The 23,220-nt window shown below is 32.5% G+C and overlaps 2 protein-coding genes and 1 pseudogene across 3 annotated transcripts; all 3 read left to right on the plus strand.

Annotated features, from left to right (window-relative positions):
* Positions 1 to 261: 261 nt before the first annotated feature.
* On the plus strand, positions 262 to 5,248 carry LOC134240217 (sulfotransferase 1E1-like). The gene is made up of 5 exons (XM_062722315.1): positions 262 to 498; positions 1,607 to 1,930; positions 3,463 to 3,569; positions 4,159 to 4,363; positions 5,023 to 5,248. The coding sequence occupies exons 1-5, from the start codon at positions 333 to 335 to the stop codon at positions 5,130 to 5,132; spliced, it is 912 nt and encodes a 303-aa protein (XP_062578299.1). The 5' UTR covers positions 262 to 332; the 3' UTR covers positions 5,133 to 5,248.
* An 819-nt stretch (positions 5,249 to 6,067) lies between these two features.
* Positions 6,068 to 12,105, plus strand: LOC134240216 (sulfotransferase 1B1-like; annotated as a pseudogene).
* A 1,609-nt stretch (positions 12,106 to 13,714) lies between these two features.
* Positions 13,715 to 21,830, plus strand: LOC134240218 (sulfotransferase 1E1-like). Of its 2 annotated transcripts, none has more exons than XM_062722317.1 (6): positions 13,715 to 13,793; positions 14,275 to 14,467; positions 16,040 to 16,357; positions 17,678 to 17,784; positions 19,970 to 20,165; positions 21,551 to 21,830. In XM_062722317.1, the coding sequence occupies exons 2-6, from the start codon at positions 14,308 to 14,310 to the stop codon at positions 21,658 to 21,660; spliced, it is 891 nt and encodes a 296-aa protein (XP_062578301.1). In that variant the 5' UTR covers positions 13,715 to 13,793; positions 14,275 to 14,307; the 3' UTR covers positions 21,661 to 21,830. The 2 variants fall into 2 exon arrangements, with proteins under 2 accessions (XP_062578301.1, XP_062578300.1); XM_062722316.1 differs by having other exon boundaries at positions 14,282 to 14,467.
* Positions 21,831 to 23,220: the final 1,390 nt, after the last annotated feature.

Here is a 23,220-nt window from a genome sequence, read left to right on the forward strand (position 1 = left end):
GGACATGAAGTAGGACAAAATATATATTTAAGTCAGCATTTAAATTACAAATACATAATCAAAATAATGGCCCTCATGAAATGATATAAAAAGTTTTACCATTTTCATATATCCATTAACATGATTAATTAGTTTAAAATTAAAGGTGAATCATACGTTTGTTTGTCTGATGAAATAAAAGAAGTGACAATGTTTTTCTGATTAGTAGAGACACTTCCTAAATAGAACGTGTAAAGGAATGCGGTCAAAAAGTAGAACGATGTGTGCGCGTTTATTTATATAGAGGCGAACATGGTCACTAATCATCAGTGAATTAAATACTGTACGAAGACATGGAGCAAAATGGCGATGGTAAACCGAAAAAGCCTATTATTTTTGACGGAATGGCATTGCCGCCATTTCCTCCCCTCGTAAAAGATGCAAAGGAAAGGTTTGAAGAAATCAGGGACCTGCCTTGTAGGGAAGACGATGTTTTACTGGTTATCTATCCGAAATCAGGTATTTATAGACATGTAGCTGTGCTAGTCATTAATTTTTGTTTACATTATATCGTGTTATCCACAATTGTTGGTATATGCAAACAACAGCATGAGCTAGGAAAAGTGCTTGTGACTTTGCTAAAGATTTAATAGACTTCTTTTTAACTTAAGATATGGTATACGTACAAAAAAATGACGATATATTAATATCTTTGTTAAGGTTATTTTAACAAATGATATTGGTAAGCAGACACGGTCAGTTCATGAAAACTATAAGTGCAGTCCTGGTGTGAAAATGATTGATGTAACGTTAACATAATCATGATAATTAAGATTCCCATTACAGGCATGATCTAAAGCAGTGTTAAGAATTTAGCATATCGATTAGATCTTGTTCAGTAGTTTCTTGTGTTTACACTTATGGATCGAATAAATCTTTTCTCTTGAGAAGAAGATTTTAAGTTTTCCCCATGTATCCCTTTATGAAACGGTGATCGCCTTATGTGGCCTCATATCACCGTTGTCATGATTTTTACAAACTACCTGGTATGGTTCCATATAGATATGGATAAGCATGACTTTGCTGTTTTTGTTGATTTTCAGCCAAATGCCGATATGATAATCTTTTCTGAGAAAATGTTCCCTATTTTCTGATTTCTGTCGTCGATCATGGTATTGTCATCGCCGTAAACTTTTTAAAATTCCGTCTTCTTCCTCAGAACTACTAGACAAGTTTAACGGAACTTGACACAGAATATTCTTTGGTAAAGGGGAATAAATAAATGCTGACTGGCATTTTTATACTAACGGTAAGGTTATTTTCTCACTGGATAGGCTACGGATTTTTGCATTTGACCGATCATGAAAAGGAATACACGGTGTGATCGGTCGGCAGGGTTGCTTACTCCTTCATGGCCCCTGATCCTACCTCTGATGTTTTTGGATGTGCGTGTTTGCTCTGCTCCCACTCTGTATTGTTTAATTGGATTTGAATACTGTTCGTAATCACAATATATTTTTATCTCAATATTTGTCTGTTTTTTTTACATATTTCATCCATACAGTATTACAGTTTAACAGATTTTTCAATATAAAAATACCAAAAAAGATCTTTTTTTCTATTTCAGGAACCCACTGGGTCTGGGAAATTGTCTGCATGTTACTAAAAAAGAAAGCCGAATACATGAAAGAAACAAAGGAGTTTTTCTTTTTGGAAGCCATACCAGACATGAGCGTAGTTCATAATCTGGCCTCTCCAAGACCACTTAACACGCATGTACCCTACAGATGGTTACCAAAGCAGCATATAGAAAATGGAGGAAAGATTGTCCATGTTCTGAGGAATCCTAAAGATGTTGCCGTATCGATGTGTCATCATTTCAACAATACTAGAGAATTTGGTGAACCTTTAGACTTCAAGACATTTTATGAGAAATTTTTCATGGGCCCAGGTAATGTTAGAGTTAAAAGAAAAGAAATAACTTTTTCACTTTAAAAAAAAATTAATAAGCATCATACTGGTTGATATTGGCCCTCTGAACAAAGGCTTAAGGTTTTAGTAAGACTTCCTCTATTTTTAATTACTGGGGAAAAACCTTCTTAAACAGCTTGACAAACACACTAACATGTTCAAATGCCAATCCGTCGACAAATATTTCTAAATTGGTCTCACTGACATTGACAAACTAAAACAAACTGGTCGCTCCTAAAATTCAATTTACTTTTTGATCATAATTTGAACCAAAAAATGGAACAATTTCTTAAACGAAGTAAGTCATTGAAAAACAAGTCGACAAAGCAATAATACCGGTATCTGCATTCTCGTTTAAAGTCATCCTTTTGTAAGTTGAATGGTTGATACAACGGCCTTGTCAGCAAATACAATTAATCATTGAGTCAAATTCAATCTGACTTTTTCCATACTGATTGTAAGGTCATTTTTTACCCGCTGAGTTGTCCAGGGTTTTTTCCTTTATATCCCGATCATTACAAGGAGCATACGGCGGGTGTAACCGGTTCCCTTCTACATGGTACCTGATCCCACCTCTAATGTTTTGGAGGTCCGTGTTTTTAAGGCTCATATTTTATCATGTTTAAGGTTTCATCCAAGGTCAACATATCCAAAAAAAATTATTTTTACAATAGCTCCAAAACCATGTAGTTTATAAAATTGAAACTTTTTTTTATCATTGATTTACAGATAGATAGTACCACTTGATAACACATACTGAGTAAAATTTTTTATAGGGAGAAATTCTTTTAGATATGCCCATATTTTTTGTAAAAAAAAAATACATTTGATTAATTCCGTATGTTTAGTGAAATCCTTGCAGAAAAAGTATATACTTACCAATGAAGGGCAAGTTGGACTTCGATAGCCTCTAGAAAGTTGTGTTCCCTTTTTTGTCCAAATGTTAAGACTTGAAACCAAAAGTACATTGCAAATTGCGGATTTTATAGGGTCATGTGTTTATACATGTCATGCTTTTAATAAGAGTTTTTCAAAGACTATTCACGTTCAACTTGTCCTTCATTGATAAACATATTTTTCTGCAATAAAGGTTTTATCTAAAAGTACAAAATTAAGCAGGTGCAATATTTTTTTTTAAATATGCATTTTTTATACATGCATATTTTTTCTTGATAAATATGTGTTTTAAGTATTTGTTTTCAATTGATACTTTCTAACTGGTAAATAATGATATATTTATAAACTTTAAAAGTTTAAACTTTGAACCTCAAATTGTTTTAGAGCTGTTATTGTAAAAATAATTCTTTGGACATGTTTGATGAAACCTTGACTTTTCAACTCGAGTACTGTTAATTTTCTCCATATATTTTATTTTATTAAGTGTACGATTCTTAGAATTAGTTATGCATTAAATTAAAAAAGATGAGAAATGCTTGTATGTGCTTGTATTTAATCAACGGATGTGGTTTCAATTGATCAATAATGAAAAAGAAACGTATATTTTTCTTTCAGTTCAGTTATTTGGAGGCTGGTTTTCATATGAGAAGGAATTTGAAGAAGCGGAAGCAAAGGACACAGGTTCCGCTATTTTCACATTGCATTATGAAAGTTTGAAAAAGGTAATATAACAATGATATTTTTGTTTTACTTTAAGTAGTAAAGTTCGTTTTGAGAAAATTAATTAAAGAAAAAGAAAAATTAAAAAGAAAAAATCAAATCGCAAATATTAAATCCGAAGAAATACATGTGTACATTTTGAATGATAAAAAAGCTGTTTTCAGGGATTTTAAGGTTCATAAATCCCCAGCTCAATCATATAAAATATTTCGGTAACTCTTACGATTTTCCAAAAGAAACGGATTTGTTAAATAAGATAAAAACAATTAAAGCATACCTTGCGGGGCACAATTGGACAAAAAGACACTTCAACTCGATAAGTTTTAAAAGGACAAATAGACTTTTATTTCATTAAGAGTTATCTTTCTTATCAGAGTATCGATGAACCTTAATGGACAGTTCTTTAACCCCCCCCCCCCCTTCCCCTCACTCCATGAGGCTGGTTTCATTTGTTATTTTGGGGATGGATGAAAGATAGAATACTAGTATCAATATGGTAATAGGTCTTTGATTTCTTAATAATCCGAATCATATAACCAGGCACTTTATATTAACTGATTTAATATGACTTTTATATTAATTTCTTTTTAGAATCCAGTACAGGAAACCAAAAAGCTAGCTAAATTTTTAAACGTTGACGTGAACGATGAACTTATAGCTGAAATAGTGGACAAATGTAGCTTTAAAAAGCTGAAAGAAGCTAATGACACAATGAAAGACATTATAAAGATAATTCCAGAGGAAATGAAACATGAAGGAAAAGCTAAGGAGATTATGTCAAAGTTGTATCGTAAGGGTGAGTCATAAAATTAAATCACATAGCGAAAGACACACAAAGTAAATGAAACATAGAAAAAACGCATTTCTTACTACATGTACTATAATTAGAAGCATGTATCTGTATTTAGTACTGAGTAAAGGTTGAAATATGAAACTTTTCATCGGTATAGGGTGACGTCTCTATATGAGTTAATAGAATCACCAATCAATCAAAATGTTTGCAAAAAAAAATTAAGAAGAATGTTGTTTTGCCAGAAGCCTACAATGTATAGTTATTGGATCAAAGGTTTTGTCCTGAGACCAAAGCTAAGTTGATCAAGTATTGAAATGACGATATTCAAATATTATAATAAGCAACAAACTTCTACTTAAAACTAAAAATACATTATTAGTAGAATCAAAATTTTACCCTGGGTTGGGTCATTATGATCTACTTACATATAGTGTCTTAGAGAAAGGTTAGGAAAAAACTTCCCATGGCATCTCTACTAGAGTTATAAAATCAATGTCATCTTGAAAGCAATATTCTTCTTTTCATAAAAAAAACAACTCGCAAATGAACTTTTGAATTAAAATTAATATGGTTTTGAAAGAGATTATTTTTCTGGTATAAAAATGAATTTGCGATTTAAGCAATGTCACCTTCAACTTATATAAATGTGTTTTCTGTTTCAGGAGAGATTGGGGATTGGAAGAACCATTTTACTGTGGCTCTAAATGAACACTTTGATGCAATGTTCAATGAAGAAATGAAAGATTCTAAAATTCAAGTGCAATATGAATGAAATGATATGTATTAAACAAAGATAATTTTATTACTCTTTATGAACATCAAAACGCAAACTACAAAAAAATCTTTGAGCCTAGAAAAAATATCATCATTCTTGAACAATTTATCAAAGGTTAAAAAGAAAAAGACATATTTCATTCTGAACTTGAAAAAATTGTTTAAATGATGCTGGTTTCCTAATACCCGGTTTAAATGACCATTGTACATTTAGAATTGCGGAATGCATGTAGAAATCATCATCATCATCATAATAATGCATAGGTAACAGAGGTGTCGATCCAGCATATAAAAGAACAGAAGAAGGTGGGAGGAGGTTACAGTACGCCACAAGTTCCAGTGTGCCAAAACGGGGATCTAATCCATATTTTAACCTTAATTTTTAAGGGAACCCACAGTTGCTACATGCGGAAAGCATATTAAGTGAAAATCAAAATTTGCTGTGAATACCTGAGGGTAAATGCACAAAAACTAAGTGAATTACATGAAATCGTTGCCTATATGTACTTTTATATGATAGAAAAATAAATGATATTCCTTTTTGTTAGAAAAATAAATGATGTTCCTTTTTGTTATGTCCCACTGCCTTTTATTTCAAGTTCAACTGGTTGTATAGCATCGACGTAAGAATGGAAATAATTGACAATACGTCGTCGAGAAATCTAAATATCGAATTGAAGAACACAGCGTTTTCTTCTTTTAACATGTAAGATTTTGGACAAATTCTGCGTTGTATGAAAACAAAAATGGGTCCGCTAATAACGGGCGCCATTGGTACTCATAGGAATTCCAATAGATTGTTATATGACCTAAGTCTCCAAAACACACATAGATATTGTCAAACAGAAACTCCAAAATCTTTTGGTATCAACTTCAGAGAACATATGTATACAAATAGAATTTTTGTTTGCAAAATGATTTTGCAAAAGACCAATGACAAGGTTAGTACATGTAAATTAGCGAGTTCCATTTTAATTGAAAATGCAGAAATATTTTAACTATATAAAGCTATGATGAGGGCATAAACCCGGACTTTTGAAAATCACAGATATGGGAGCAAGTATTATTGTCTTGATACACACTGCCAGAACAAATGTCTTACGTGGTCCCCTTTCCGTATGCCTTTGTGTAACAACTACCCCATTCATACGATATGATTTGCATACCTCAGTATATTTTACACATAAGTAAATTTACTCCCATGTGCAATTTTGGTCGTATGAACTGATTTACTCATATGCAAATTCTGTGTAGTTGATTACATTTACACCTAGTCAGGACTAGGTGCAAATTAACTTTTGCAAACACTTTATAGCAAATTATAAGTTCATATGTGTAAATTTTGTCGTATGAACACGCAAGCAAATTTACCAGACCTGAGAAAAGGTTTGAAGAAATAAGAAATTTGGAATGTAGAAAGGACGGCATTATACTGGCTACCTATCCAAAGTCAGGTAAAGACTGTGCACTTGGTTTAAGATCTGTCACATTCAGAATACACATGGGTACCGAAACTGCACAAGCGTACGTTTTTTGCTTTGTGTAAAATATGAACACGCTTAAATAAACCAATTTTGTGTATTAGAATTACTAGATCACAGAATACACTACCTTGATTTAGAAAGTATTTAGTTATTTTGAATGAAATATTTGAAAAAGCCTTCTAAAGTCAATTGCAATATATTTCTAATATGTATAATAATGTTCAAATGGAATTGAAAGTTCACCGTATTGTTTAATTCGTACATTGGGAATTTATGCAAAGCTTAAACTTGTTATCAGAATTTTCAACGTTTTTCATGAAAGTACATTTATTAACAATTGCTGCACTGGTATACTACTTTTTATTATAATTGAAAGCAACAAAAGCATTCTATTTAGACATGCTGGCAAAAATAGGCATGTCGAGAAAATATAACACTATGAAAGATCTACAACCTTCCAAACTCATTTAAGATAATTAATATAATTTAAGGAAGTTGTTTGTTTTGTTCAAGTCCATAAAATATGAAAATGATAATTATATTGTAACAAAATAAGGCAAGCATTTTGTTTTATTTTGTATGCAAATTCTGAATATTTTCAACTATTTACTTTTCCTTTTCCGATTCTCTCTTCCTGCAAGATTTGCAAAAGTAAAGAAATAACTCAGATAAAAATATCCGAGGGCCGGTCTTTGATAATTATGATTTTTGAAAACAACAAATTAAAACTTAATTAACAACAAGCAAAAATAATTGTTCATATGCAAAACACTGCCTTCAACAGGAACGCATTGGGTTTGGGAAATCGTCTGCATGATCCTCAAAAAGAAAGCTGAATACATGAAGGAAACCAAGAATTTCTATTTTTGGAGGCTTTGGATAATGTAGTTCATAATCTTGCCTCTCCAAGACCACTGAACACGCATGTACCCTATAGGTGGTTTCCAAAGCAACATATAGAAAATGGCGGAAAAATTGTCCATGTTTGAGAAATCCTAAAGATGTTGCCGTGTCGATGTTTCAGAATAAACGCGGGTTTACTGTCTGTCTGAAAACATACGTTTTTTGCTTTGGATAAAAATTTGTCAGCTAACTCAACTCGTTTTAAATTTTTCTGTTTGAATTTTTTTTTGAAATTCGTCTGCGTGGTTAGATTGTAATCGTTATTCAAATGCGCTAATGTTGATAGAACAGATGACGCTTTTTCGATGAAATTTGAATAAAATGTCCCTTTTTGCCGGAATACGCAATTCAAAACCATAATCATAACATTAAAACGAAGCAGACGAATTTTACATTACTCGACACAATGAATGTGAAGTAAATTTAGAATCGATCTTTTAAAAAAAATCAATATGTGTTCTCGCTCAATTTATCGCAAAAGAACTTTGAAGTTTTACAATTTTTCATCAAAAGTATTATATTTTCATCACAACGTTATATTACGTTGGTGCGACGTTATTATTTTCGTATGCCTGCGTGACTCGGAAAAAAAATTGAATTAAACAACAATACACTCAAAATAAAACATGCAATTTTCCGATATCATTGCCATAGTTAACCAACAGCGTGGCATTATTTCAATGTCACGTATGGCTAGGGGAGCAGAAAAATTTTAACAATTGTACATGGATGTAAGAAAAAAAAAACATCTTACCGGAATTGCGAACATTTTCAAACATATACAGTGAAACCTGTCTAATCCGACATGCACTGGGAGACGAATTTTGTGTCGGAATAGACAGGGTGTCGGATTAGACAGTGTTCAAAACATAGAAAATAGTAACATGGGAGAGAAATTTCAAGTCGGAATTCACAGTGTGTCGGATTATTCAGGTGTCGGATTAGACAGTTTTCACTGTATATATATATATTTTTGCATCATTTTTATGTATTAATAAAATGTACCCGAAATATTGCAGTTGAATTAAAGTAGCTTTATGAACTACATTAATGTATACATTTATACTTCATAGAATGAATTAATTTTGTCTATCCCTGAATTAAAAGACTTCAGTTTTCCCTTCAGAACATCGTAAAGGCAAATCATTACTTTGCAGATATAAAATATAAGAAAACAGGTATTAATACAAGGGGCCGTTCAAAAATTACACGGACTTGTTGCACAGACAAAATATTTGACGACATAATCGGGCAAAATGTCACACATAATATAAAAGAATCTTTACTTATATGGTCTTCAAAATTTCATATCAAAATGTTGTAAATTGGTATCAATTTTGAGTGATTTTTCAGGACATATCATTGAGTCACGGAGCAGCAAAATCTTCGACGTCACAAGCATTATAAAAAAATATGTGAGCTTTCATTTTCTCAATATTTTCCCAAGAGTACCTGTACAGTTTGAGTTACCTTATCTACTCAACATCCAAACACCATTTCTTGTCGAGCTTAAAATCTATTAAACAAGTAAAGAATGTTCTATTTTAAAAAAAAAAACAAAAAAACAAAAAAAAAATTGCAGGTATTTTGAGATATAGTGTGATACTGGTGACTCTCAATTACGTTCTTTACAGTCCGGATAAATGATAATCTTCTTCCCGTCCTCCCGTGTAGCCTTTTTACAGAGGTCTTACGGTCTAAAATTTCAATTTGCTATTTGTGGACGAAAGAATACCCTCGTTTACTACATGTTTTATTATGCATATTTTGGATCTATGTTGGCGATATCTCGAGCATTACACATAATTTAACAAAAGTGTGGTGCGCCGTCAATTCGGGAGAGTTCATTTTCACAGTCTTTTTCACGGGAATCGCATCGGAAAAAAATCGCTATATTTCTGTTAGTACTTCAAATATCATGTCAGAAATCTAATTACATAATAATAAAACAATTTAAAGATACATTTGAGAAAATTGTCGAAAAATATCCCGAATTATAGAAAATTAATGAGTTACATTTTGGATTCCGCATGTTTTTGCTTCAGTTTTTTGTCGTGCTCCGTACCTCTCCATCAGCGACATTAACATACCGATAATTTTCGTAGAATTTTTTTAAAATACAGAAATTTTGCCCAAAATTTATTGGAATCTTTAAGATACATATTTCTGTGAAATTTCATAACTATATGACGTCTGTAAGAGTAAATAATAGCACAGTCTGCGTTATTTTTGAACGGCCCTCATACTATAGAAAACAAAACTATATGCTCGTGACCCCTCAATTGAAATGCCTTATCCCCCCCCCCCTCCATTTTTATGCTTGTCAAGGAATTTTTGGTTATCAATAGTACCCCCAACTGAAAAAAAAGTAGCTGTGCCCCTAACTGAAATTGCGTCTTACGGGCCTGCAACTCTTGTTTGACACTCCACTCCCAAACAAAACATCTTTATTTTGACATCTTTTCAACATATGTTCGATATCTTTATAGATACATCACATATTTAACATTAGAATTACATTTGTAGATATTATATATAATTTTTTTGATATGAGAACTGTTTAAAACTTATCCAAAGTTCGTTCTTAGGATAATTTTCAGGGGAAAAATCTTTTTTCACATTCTGTGGGAGCAATTTATTCCTCAAATGTTACATTTTTTTAATAAATATAAATTTGATGATTTATTTATGCCGTTAAAGACACTTCTTTTATTATCTAACAATGTTTTCTATGTATGCCCGTTTTACGTTGGAGGAACGTATTTAATACGAATGTATTTTTTAAAGCATATAAACACCTGCAGCTTTAACCTCATTATTATTTAGTATTTTTTCCCCATTAATATATTTCAGATGCATGTCAATACGTTGTATAGGTGGCTATGCGTTCATTAAATATATGAAGAATAACATTATAAATGAGTTTATATACTTATATATAAAATATACTTTGTACACCATTTTTAAAAGAAAAAGAAAGTAACACAAAGTAACTTTCTTTTGAAGCTCTGCGTATAGGAGGCTGGTTTTCGTACGAAAAAGAATTTGAAAAAGCAGAAGCAACGGACATACAAGGTGCAATTTTTTTAGTACACTATGAAAGTTTGACAAAAGGTATGTAAGATTTCCTCATAGTTGCAACGTGTCGGATACTAGAATCTCACACATTACAAGACCTGTTTTATCTTGTTCTATTATAAGGAATACAAATATCACTTAGGTACAAAGCCCAAAATACCCACTCACAAAAAGAACTAAAACCATGTTCTGTTGTCATCTCAAAAAGGTCATTGTTAACTTATTTGCAAGATGCATGAGATAGTGTACGTAACTTTTTGAGTCAAATGCTGACTAACGTTTTTCATACTAAATGTTAGTCCATTATTTATAATTGACGACGGATGTTTCTGTTATGTTCCGATCATGACGGCGGGTGTAACTGGTAAGCAGAGGATGCCCACTCCTCCATGGCACCTGATCCCACCTCTGTTTTGGAGGTCTGTGTTTGCTCTGCTCTTATTTTGAATTGTTTATTGGACTTTTGATCTTGAATACTGTTTGTTATCTCTATGAGTTTCATAAGAAAGATGCAATTTAAAGGTTCTTTACAAACGAAGTCTTATTGTGTTACTGCGTAAAACGTTTCAACCAATAAAGCTTAAGGCATCCAGTCAAATTAAGACATATTTTGAATAATTATGGCCGTAAACGGATGCTTTTCACGATCATAACCAATATATCAGGGTCTGAGAGGGCTTCATACAAATCCACAATCATTTATACAGAAAGAAATCCATATACATAAAATTTTAATGTTTAGTTTTACTTTGTTTTTAGGTCACACACTGTCATCTAGCTTAAATCAATTACACATGTAAATTAACTTGCAGAAATTTTCAGTTTACTTTTCAAAGACTATTTTTCATTTTCTTTTACAGAATCCAACGGATGACACACAAAGGCTAGCCAAATTTTTAAATGTAGATTTGAATGACGAAAATTATAGATGAAATAGTAGATAAATGTAGTTTCAAAAAAGATAAAGGAGGCTACTGAAGCAATGAAGGAACTTCCAAAAAATGCAAATCGCAATGACCCAGACAAGGTTAAACAAAGAATGTCGAAAATGTACAGAAAAGGTAAACAAAACTCCGTGAAGATGTTGCGATCAGATCAAAATGAGATTTCGGCATTTTAAAGTAAATGTAAAATTAATAAAAATGCACATGTTAGGCATTTACTTGAAAGATAGAAACCAAACATTAAAGTCATTATTAGAATCTCAGAAAAGGAAATTTCAAAGCAGAACATATCAAAAATATTTTTAAGGGATGATCAAATATATCCCGAATTTACAATTTTCTCCATAAATGACTTTTCATTTTATTAATGTGTGGTTTTGTTTTTTTTTTTTTTTTGGCTACTGTATATTCCTGTATAGTTATATGAAATGATGTCTTTTGCTTTCCAGGGGAGATCGGGGATTGGAAGAACCATTTTACAGTAGCTCTTAATGAACACTTCGATGCATTATTCAAAAAAGAAATGAAAGAATCTAAAATTCAATTTCAATTTGTTATATGAAATGATATATTTCTTGATGTATTTAAAGTCAAAGACATTTTGAGTGTAAAATAACATTAAAACCTTGTGAAATGTTGAATGATATTTATGTTTGTTAAGTCAATTTAAGTGCAAATCTGATAGAGACTAAAATAAAACATTTTACAGTTACTGTAGCTCTTAATGAACACTTCGATGCATTATTCAAAAAAGAAATAAAAGATTCAATTTAGCAAAAGCACGTACAAATAAAATTCAATTGCAATTTGAGTATGTAAAAAAAAAATCATTATACAGACACATCCAAAGTAAAAGTAAAAATCGCAATAACGGAAAATGCATTTCTTGAAAACATCCACGTGCAAAATCATGTAAAGTTTTTATTTTTTAAAATCCTTCTCGCTGACGACAGCCACACAATGCAAATTCAATTTGAAAATAAAATCCGTGTAAAATAACATTAAAACCTTGTGAAATGTTGAATGATATTCAATGTTTATTAAGTCAACCCGGTTAAATTGTCAAAACTAATCTGACCGAATTTTACGTTTTCCGTGGAAATATATATACTGCGGATGCGTACTCCCCGTCGGGGCCTCATCTACAGAACTCTGGCGGAAGTTTGGATGCTGCAAAGCTATAAAGTGGGCGGAGCTATTTTTGAGATCGTGTCACAAAATAAAATTATGGGGCTTTTTTTTATTATTAGACTCGTAATATGTGAAGAATGTTTGATGCAAATGTTACAGGGTTTCATCTGAGTCATTTATATTCGCACATCTTATGGTTGTTATGATGATGTTGTTTGCCGACAGAATATGTGAACTGTTTTTTGACTTACATGTTTCAGACCAAATGTTAAGAACTGTAATTGATTCTTTAAAATTTTAACTACGGATTTCAGCGCGGATCTAGCATTTTTTAGGGGGGGAATGAGAGTTGTTATACATGTAACATTCGTTCAACAATTACTTAATAGAAATGCTTAAGAGAAGGTTTATTATTTAAGGAGGGGAAGGGGCAAGGAAAAGAACTCGATTGCCTGAAATTGACAAAAGGAGAAAATAATTTTCCGAACCCGAATCCTAATTCTTTGGAAGTGGATCAATTTTTTCACAACCTATTTTTCTTTATATATTACTACATTTAGCCTTTCATTTATCAAAATCTATGTTAAATTACCAAATATTTTGGACTCTCTTCTCTCTTTTTTTTTTTCTTGAATCAAAAGGGGAGGGGTTAAAAACCCCGTAACCCCTCCTTATCCCCCGCTGTGATTATTACCGTTACGAGGGCTCATGCTAGGTTTGTCCAGTCAAAAGGGGATAGTTAATTATTTCACCTTGACACCTGATCGTAATTCTGGTGTTTCCAAAATAATATATTTAAACACAATATCTGGTGATAAACAATAAAGCACTGATATCATACCTTAATATGATAATACAGGAAAAAAACTGATATCGAAACAGATTTATAAAGAAACCATAACAATTAAGAAATTACTAGAAATAACTTGTAGGTATGGATGTCTAAGATTGCGATTATTCACATTACAATTGTTCATTAAACTTTGTATAGAACTTAAAACTGTGTTAGCACACCACGTGTTTTCTGTAACAATAAACAAGTTTCTTATCACACATTGTAATTCAGGAGAGTTTAATACAAATATCTGCGGATGATATACACATAGCAAATAATATAAGGTAAGGATTATAATTATACACACAGACAAACACACGGTAAGGTACTTTCAATTATTATAGGGTATATATACACACAGCTTTTTCTCTTATCCGCAACTTATAACACTTTCACAGATTCTTTATTACATATTGCCATTGTGCACCTCCTATTTTACTTTTTTATTCGACACGTATTTTAGGTTTCCCAGAGCAAAACATGGACATTGCCATTTTTTGTTTACCTATGACGTCACATAATAGAAGCTTCTGGATAACACTTCATAAGACGAGTTATTCCTCTGTACACATTACCGTAAAACAATATAAAGCAACACATCGACATTATGGGAGGCGGGGGGTATCATTTAGTGAGCTCATTGCTCACAGTACCTCTAGTTTTAGGTTGATATCTGGAACATGTTGAAACGAATGATAAAATGTAAATAAAGTGATAAATTGTAATGCCTCCGGTTAAAAAGTAGAACTTTATTCAGTATATTAGCTTTCAGGTACATACTACATCTTACACCCGACAATGGAGAATAATGGCGAAGAAAAACCGTTCCCCGTGTTTGACGGGATGAGTGTACCGCCTTTTCCTCATTTAATCGAAGATGCTGAAAAAAGGTTTAAAGAAATAAGAAATTTAGAATGTAGAAAGGATGACATCATACTGGCTACCTATCCAAAGTCAGGTAAAGACTGCACTTGCTTTATGTCTGTCACATGCAGTGTTTCCAATACACATTAATATCAAAAACTGCGCAAACGTATAAGTTGTTTGCTTTGTGTAAAATATGAACAAATAGATACAAATTTGTGCTTTTTTCCTTTTATATTCCTGTGTATTAGAAACACTATACATCATAGCATATACTACCCTGATAAGAGCGTATTTACATGTAGATAATTTGAATTATGAAGTCTCTGAAGAGCCTACTGTAAACGTACTTTTTTCCACAGGGTCATAATTCCGCGGAATCTCTTTTTCTGTTTAATCCGCTGGTAGTTAATTACGCGGATATCTTAAGATTCTCCTTATATGCCTTATATTTGAATTAAGTTCGATGGGACTAATAAAAGTACTTCTACAGTATTTTAATTGCGTTACTTCAGCTTTTAGTTTATAACAATTTTTATACCCCCGCTTGAAAAGTGGGAGGGTATATAGTAATCGGTTTGTCCGTGTGTCTGTCCGTCCGTCCGTCTGTTACGCTTTGGGGTATCCATCGCTTATCCGCAACTCCTCTCATACCACTGAAGGAAATTTAATGAAACTTTCACAGAATCTTTATTACATATTGCCATTGTGCACCTTCTATTTTACTTTTTGATCTGATATATATTTTGAATTTTCCAGTGCAAAACATGGATACTGCCATTATATTCATATGGGGGGGCGGGGGGTATTATTTAGTGAGCTTATTGCTCACAGTACCTCTTGTTATGGAATTGAAATTGTAACAGTATATTCGTTGAGAATTTATGCCAAATCAGAAAATACATGTAACTTAAATCTTTGTTAATTTTTTGTAAAGTTATTCATTTAAGTAATATAAAAGAAAGATTATTGCACTAGCAAACTTTTTTTTATAATAGAAAGCAACAAAATATTCTAAGAAGTCATACATGTACATGCTAGCAGAAATATGCTTGTCGAGATAAAAAAAAAATACTTATGATCGACAGACTGTCTACATATTGTTATACATCCACAGCTTTTGAATTTAATCGTATAAAGTTGAGTAATTTTTCTGTTAAAATGCATGACATGTGGACATATTACAGAAACAAAAAGATACATTAAGTTTTTTTTTTGTTCTTTAAGGAATGAAGCTTATTTCAACTTTTGTTATACGATATAACATAGCTTGGGGCAGTTTACGCTTTATAAACCACGAAGCCGGAAAAAGGCTTCAAATGTCGCATATTTTAAAAGTTGACGTCAAGCGGAGTAACACGTTTATAACGTTACTCATTGTGACGTAGGCAAGTTATGTTATAAAAAATGGATAAAACCGTTTAACCAATCCAATGGCGTGTTACAACTAAAATTAAATTATTAAGCTATAATCAAAATTCGCTCAAATTACTATTTTACTTTCAGGTTCTTACTCTTCTCTTCTCTCTTGTACTGCCCCTTATAGATTACACATATAATTATTAACAAAGATAATTAAATCATATTATTGAAAGCAACAAAATAAAAGAAATTAATATCAAACAAAATCAAATTAAAAAAAAAACAAACAACATTATTTTAACAGGAACGCACTGGATATGGGAAATCGTCTGCATGATCCTCAAAAAGAAAGCCGAATACATGAAAGAAACCAAAGAATTTCAGTTTTTGGAAGCTCTACCGGACATGAGCATAGTTAATAATCTTGCCTCTCCAAGACCACTGAACACGCATGTACCTTACAGGTGGTTACCAAAGCAGCATATAGAAAATGGCGGAAAGATTGTCCATGTTCTGAGAAATCCTAAAGATGTTGCCGTGTCGATGTATTATCATATTAAAAGATTGCATGGGGGTTCAATGGACTTCAACACATTCTATGAAAAGATATTCGTAGGTCCAGGTAATATTTGTTAATTAGTTTTGTAGTGACAGGGTTTTTTAACATCACTCTCATACATTTCCTTTATGACGTTATATCGTGTTACGTTATATCGTTTTGAGAGTACATGTATATCCTGCTGTTGTAATGTAACGACAGAATGAAATACTTTCAGTAAAAGGGAGAAAAAAGGTTCTATCTTGTCTCTTAAAAATAAATGTACGTAATCTCTAACTTTTTTACTTGTCAGACCTCGTGAACTTAAGTTGCTCGAAGTGTTTCGAAAGAACGATAACTCCGTATGGACCAAGTAATGATTGTCAAATGACTCTTAGTAGGTACAAATAATATACCCCCTTCACGTGACAGACTTCAACTAATCGATAGCCTGCCTTTCATCGATAAATCAACAGAATGGATAGAAATACAGAAATTCCATCGAAATATTATTGGTACATATTCATTACAGTCTGAAGTATATTTATTCTAATTATTTTCGCGCCTTTCATGTTTTTCAACCGATCACGGTACCTAGTTCAGTTGGTAGAGTGTTCGATCCATGATCTGTAGGTCGTGAGTTCGAATCTCGGCCACAACTGACCAGATTCGATCAAAAAAGGGTAACAACTGCATGCTCCTTCGCCTTCTCTGCATTCTGAAGTGAAAGTTGCGGGTCCTTCGGACGAGACTTTAAAAACGAGGCCCTGTGTCACGACAGGCGTTGGCAAGATAAAGATCCCTCACTGCTCAATCAGTCAATGGCCCTGAATATTGAGTAAAGGTCAAAATTTGAAGCCCTTCACTGGTATATGATGAAATCTCAATATATATGAGTAAAAAATTCTCTATTGGGAGTAAAAGAAAATTCATCAATCAAACATGTATTTCATGTTTGTATCCTTTATTATTCGGCATCCATAAACTTCATTGGGTACAATTAACGGAGCCAAAAAAAAAAAAAATCTAACTTAAAGGCGAATAGGTCACATGCAATCCAGCATTTAAATAAATGTTTGAAAATTGATATGAAATCATTTCAAGATTTATTACTTTTTTACTTAATAACTTTCACAGAAATTTAAATGCCCTTGAGCTTAAAAATAGTATAAAATGTGTAAAGCAACTTTAATAATCAGCATGATGTTTCATGGCTTTATTTTTTCCCCCATTTCTTCATATGTTAATTTCCTGAAATCGGTGTCTATTTTTCGGTGGATAAATTAAATTCAATCATATTTAAGAATTCTTTTTACTGTAAACAAATAAAAACCTTAAGAAAAAATTTAAATTATGCAACATCTTTGATTTTTTAAAAAGTCGTTATTACTTTTTCTTTTAAAGTTCAGCATATGGGAGGTTGGTTTTCGTACGAAAAAGAATTTGAAAGAGCAGAAGCGGCGGACAAACAAGGTGCAATTTTTACAGTGCACTATGAAAGTATGAAAAAGGTTTGTAAAATTTTCTTTTTAGATGCATAAAAAGCCTGACAAAATGAAGTGTGAAAAGTATATATGATTCGTGTCCTAAATTTCGACCCCTACCGAGCTTCCATACTAGGCACTTCCGGAAAATATGGCAACATGTCCTCTATCATCATGAAAAAATCAGCTTCCTAGCTTGAGTCGTTTTTGAGTTCCATCACAGGCATGGAGGTCCTCAAAATTTCGATCAAAGGGCGATAACTTCCGACCGGAAGTGAATTTCAAAAAAATTAAAAAAAAAAAACGTTTAAGGTTTAGATAAAGATATACCTTCTCCGAAATTTTCAAGTAAATCGGATGCAAAAGCAATGTGTCAGAAAGCCTGACATAAGCCTGACATAATAAAACTTCCCTTGCTCTGTCATTAGTGAGTTCAAATTTGAAGTAGATACATGGGCTAAGATAAAAAGGCACTGATGGATGAGGTGTTCACACTTTTCATATAAAAAGGACTCTGTTTGCCACTTAAAGTTTAAAATTTCCAAAAGATGCTGTGCTGCAAATTTAGGCTCGTTTTTTCATATTCTAAGAACGTTTAAATTCTGAGCGTGAAACAGTTTTCGTGCAGTGTATTTACTTAAAATTTCCATTAACAGCAATTGATAACAAATTGACCTAGGTTAACAAAAGAGCTGTAACCCACTCGTCCTGGACGATTAAAAAGATCATGGAATAGTTGATCTTCCAATTAAGAATAAATTTGATGTAGGATTAACTTTAAAATAATGTTTGTTTGCTCTCCCCCGACTCGAGATGAACAATATAGGTCGGTGCATTATTTAAAAAAAATTCAAATCAATGCTGAATTTTCAAAATCTATTTTCCGGAATGCATTACAAATAATTATCTCGAGCTCGTGCATGTTTTGAGTTGGATCATTCTGAAGCCATTCGGTCGGTAGAGGACAACCAAAAGAATTTGAAGATTTCCTTATTTATTTTTTTTCTGCTAATATCCGGTGACAAGATCACAGACCACATAACACAGAGTATTTCCATATTCAAAAGGACAGTATAAGAATCGGAATTAATAATATTAATATTATATCAGGCATAATTTGAAGTACAGGTGGCACAAATTACCTTTTGTGTATATTGTAAATTGCTTTAAAAAACTTTAGAACTATTATCGAGAAAATAACATCGATTAACAACAATGTCAATTCAAACTAAGCATTATTAATATGTAAATACCGTAGGTATTTCAACACACTATTAAAGTAATAATCATAAGGAGTTTATCTGCCGAGATCAGCTAACTAAAATTCAAAAATTACATTTTCTATTATTTCATTCTTACTAGTATTTTGTTTTATTACTTAATATAAAGATGGGAAATATCTGTAAATTACAAAACTTAAATCAATCGCGTTTCAAAGATTTAAAACAATAACAGATTTATTTATCGACTACACAAAAAGTAATAGATAAAGTTTAAAGCCAACTAATGATTGATTGATTGTATACTGTTTAATGTCCCTCTCCAGAATATTTCACTGATATGGAGACGTCACCATTGCCGGTGAAGGGCTGCAAACAGGGATATTATATTCAAAGAGTCCAAATGACCATGTGAATATTATACCTTAAGGTTGTCTAAATTGTCATACATGTACATACATCTATGGAGGAGGCAATTACTGTATTATCATGTGATTTAATGACACAAATTAGTTAAGCAGTTGTATTTTTCTTGATTGTTTCCGTCTCTATATGAGTGAAAAATTCTCAAGGGACGTTAAACAATGTAGAATTAATCAATCTTGATTATTAAAATATGTTGAAATCAAAGACAAACAAAATTAGAAAAATACTGTTAAAATAAACAAACTGTTTTGTTGTCTTTTGTCTATTTAGTTTCGGAGATATAAAAGAGGGTTATGATGACTGGGCCTAATTACTACGGAAATCACATCACACAAAAATCACAGCTCTTATTTTCTTATTATGCACATACACCACTAAATGTACATGTACAATATATATATTTGTGCTTTAAGTTGATTGCTTTAAAAAATATATTTTAAAAAAAACCATTCCGATACAATTGTACAATACAAATTGTACATGTAGCATAAATCAAGAAATCCACATGAATACAATTTCAGTTCTCTTAGTTTTAATCAAAAAACTAATTCTTTTTTCATTTACAGAATCCAACAGATGAAACCAAAAGACTAGCCAACTTTTTAAATGTGGATTTGACTGACGAAGTAATAGATGAAATAGTAGATAAATGTAGCTTCAGAAAATTAAAAGAAGCCACTGAGTCAGTGAAAGACCTTCCAAAATTTTCAAATAGATCTCCTGACAAGATGAAGCAACTGATGACGAAAATGTATAGAAAAGGTAAGCATAAACTTGTAAAGAATGTTTATGTTGAGATACGATGAGGGATTGTACTCCAAAAATTTGCAGAGAAGATATCAAAGGTGCATAGACACAGATTTGAAGTTAATATTTTCTGTATGATATCACGACTTATATATTGTAACAGCATTTCACATGAAAATATATTTAAAATCTTATTTCATCTTAAAGTTATTGAAACTTTATATTTTTGGATGGGTTTGATTGACACATCCTTGTACTTTCACAAATTTAAATTTTATTCTTAATATTAAGGCAAATTCGTTGTGTGTTAATGAAAAATAACAAAGCTTTAATCCAGAAAAATAATAATATTCAGTGTAGAAATGTACGAGAGCAAAACCCTTTTTGCGGGTATTGTCATTTCGCGAGAAGTGCTATGTACATATTTTAATAATTTAAACACACCCGTTAAACATACAGTTTTTGTAAACAGGACACGGACCCTGTTATTGTTAATGTTTACGATTCACCGGGCGTTCAATTTTTAAAGTCTGCTCACCAAAACTCCACGGACTGACAATATACTGTGTGTATGTTTTGCTTTCGAACATTTTGACTCTGAATTTTTTGGATTATAGTTTTAATATTTTTCATTAATACACAGTGCTACAAGATCGCCACTTTTCCCAAGTATTAAAAATAAAATTAAAATTTGTGAAAGTGCAAGGATGTTTCAATCACACCCATCCAAAAGTTTTAATTTCAATAACTTTAAGATGAAATAAGATCTTTAATTTATTTTCGTGTGAACTGCTATTACAAGTGGTGATATAAGTCGTGATATTATACAGAAAGTATTAACTTCATATCTGTTTCTATGCACCTTTATAACAAAAATTTGAAAATACAAATATCTAGATTTTATTTGAAAGGTGAACAAAACATAACTAGAGTCCAAGAAAAAAGTAAAGCAAAACATGCCATCAATTTAAAAAGTAGAAGAAAAGACCATGCGTATAAAATAAAAAACATTTCTTTGTACAAGAAATACACACTATCAACATAAGAATCTTAGATCAAAACCATTTTAGAGAAGTAAAAATACGGTCTTTTAAAGTGATAAGGTTAACCAGTCGTTATTCGATTAATCTATTGTTCGTGATTCCTCATCAGTATGAAATCAATGGTGTTAGGGGCCCTTAGAATTAAGCCGGGAGTTGAGGGTAGGGAGTTTGTCGTTGTTTTTTTTTCAAGGGTAACTTATTAGAGCTTTGAATAAGCCTGCTCTTTTAAATGTTGAACTAAATATTTTTATCGTAAATGAGTTTCCGAACCGTACCTAGTGTAAAAGTTAGCTGTCAACTGTAAAAGTCAGCACTCCCACAAGTCCATTAGTAAAAATGATTTCTTTTCCTTTCCAGGAGAGATTGGAGATTGGAAAAACCATTTTACAGTCGCTCTCAATGAACACTTCGATGCAGTATTCAAAGAAGAAATGAAAGACTCTAAAATCAAAGTGCAATTTGAATAAACTATAATTTTCATTTGATATAATACATGTAATCATAAAAGTAATCAAAAATTTTGAAGATTGTTTCAATACAATTTACAATGTTAGATTAACATGGTAAATATGAATACCTGTCAAACCATATTGTTTTCCTTCACAGTACTTTGAAATAAATATTTTAGTAGATAAAATGAGTTATATCACAATTCTGTTAATTTCATTAGGATTTTGTCTCAACGTATTTATACGACGCATCGGTGAGTATCTACTCACTACTATTATTCAAGTATTTCAAAACTTGTGACTATTTATCATTGTCGGTATTCATTGAACTTCGTCCGTATGCAACATGGACAAATTAATGAAACCAGTTTTTCTAAAAGACAGTGAACTGCCAAAATCAAACAATGAAAGAATTACAAATTTTGGTTTATTAGATGCAGTAAGCGTAACAATAGGGGACACGGTTAAATGCGTCCAATTGGACTGTGACCTCTGGCGAATCTACTTAAATGATAAACAAAGTCGAGATAGACTTATCATTGACGGATTGATCTCAACAACCGACATGTGAGAGTGTACGAATCGAATCACTACTCAGCTGGTCTTACTGATCCAGAAGACCCAGTCCTGAAAGTTACGATATGCGGCATTCCACTTTCCGTGGACGACTCCGCTATACATGATATGCTCAAAAAGCTAGGAGTGCATCCAAAAAGCGAAATTAAATTCGAAAAGATTAGAAATCCTACAACAAATAAAATGACCAACGTTCTAAATGGCAACAGATTCCTGTATATAGAACCCCTTGAGCAAAACAAGGCCCTGCCTCGTTTCAGCTACTGCGCGGGTCTTCGATGTAAGATCTTCCATCGAGGGCAAAATTTCGAAAAACCTCCAATAACCTGCACAAATTGCTGGGAAACTGGTCATTCATTCAAATTGTGCCAAAACAATCCGCGTTCTGCTTGCAAGGACGCAGGCCATAAACCCGGATCCGATCTCTGTCCGCAATACATCGAAGACAACTCTAAGGAAGTTGAGGCGTTCGATGGTCAGGAAAATGTAATATCAAATTTCTTTGCGTGTAATCTCAAAGTGTTCGGGGAAACTTTTAATTCCGCCGAGCAAGCATTCCAGGTCACCAAGGCAGTGCGAGCAGGCCATCTTATGGCAGCGGAGAAGATCCGAGCAGCAAAATCTGCACTGGAATGCAAACAGATCGGTAAATCCGTCCAAGCATCCGGATCCTGGCAACAGGACGCGCCTAAGGTCATGGAGGAAATTGTGCTAGAAAAAGTGAAACAAGTTTCTGAGATGAAAAAGCAAATTATACAGGTATATACAAACGAAAAGATCTTTGCACATTCCGTGTACGACCAGTACTGGGGAACCGGTCTCAACTCTACGCAAACGTTGCACACCAAACCCAAGGCATGGCCGGGGCAAAACGTCATGGGTAAGATACTACAACATGTTGCGGAATCCCTTCAGCAAAACACCCAACGCACGGGATCGCGGACCAGGAAAGCGAATGCCAACAAATCCGAGCAGAAAGATCTGGATGGGTTCGTAAAGAAG

Source organism: Saccostrea cucullata, unplaced genomic scaffold (genome assembly GCF_032062105.1).
Source record: "Saccostrea cucullata isolate Sc308-1 unplaced genomic scaffold, CSIRO_AGI_Scuc_v1 ctg1226, whole genome shotgun sequence".
Classification (NCBI taxonomy): domain Eukaryota; kingdom Metazoa; phylum Mollusca; class Bivalvia; order Ostreida; family Ostreidae; genus Saccostrea; species Saccostrea cuccullata.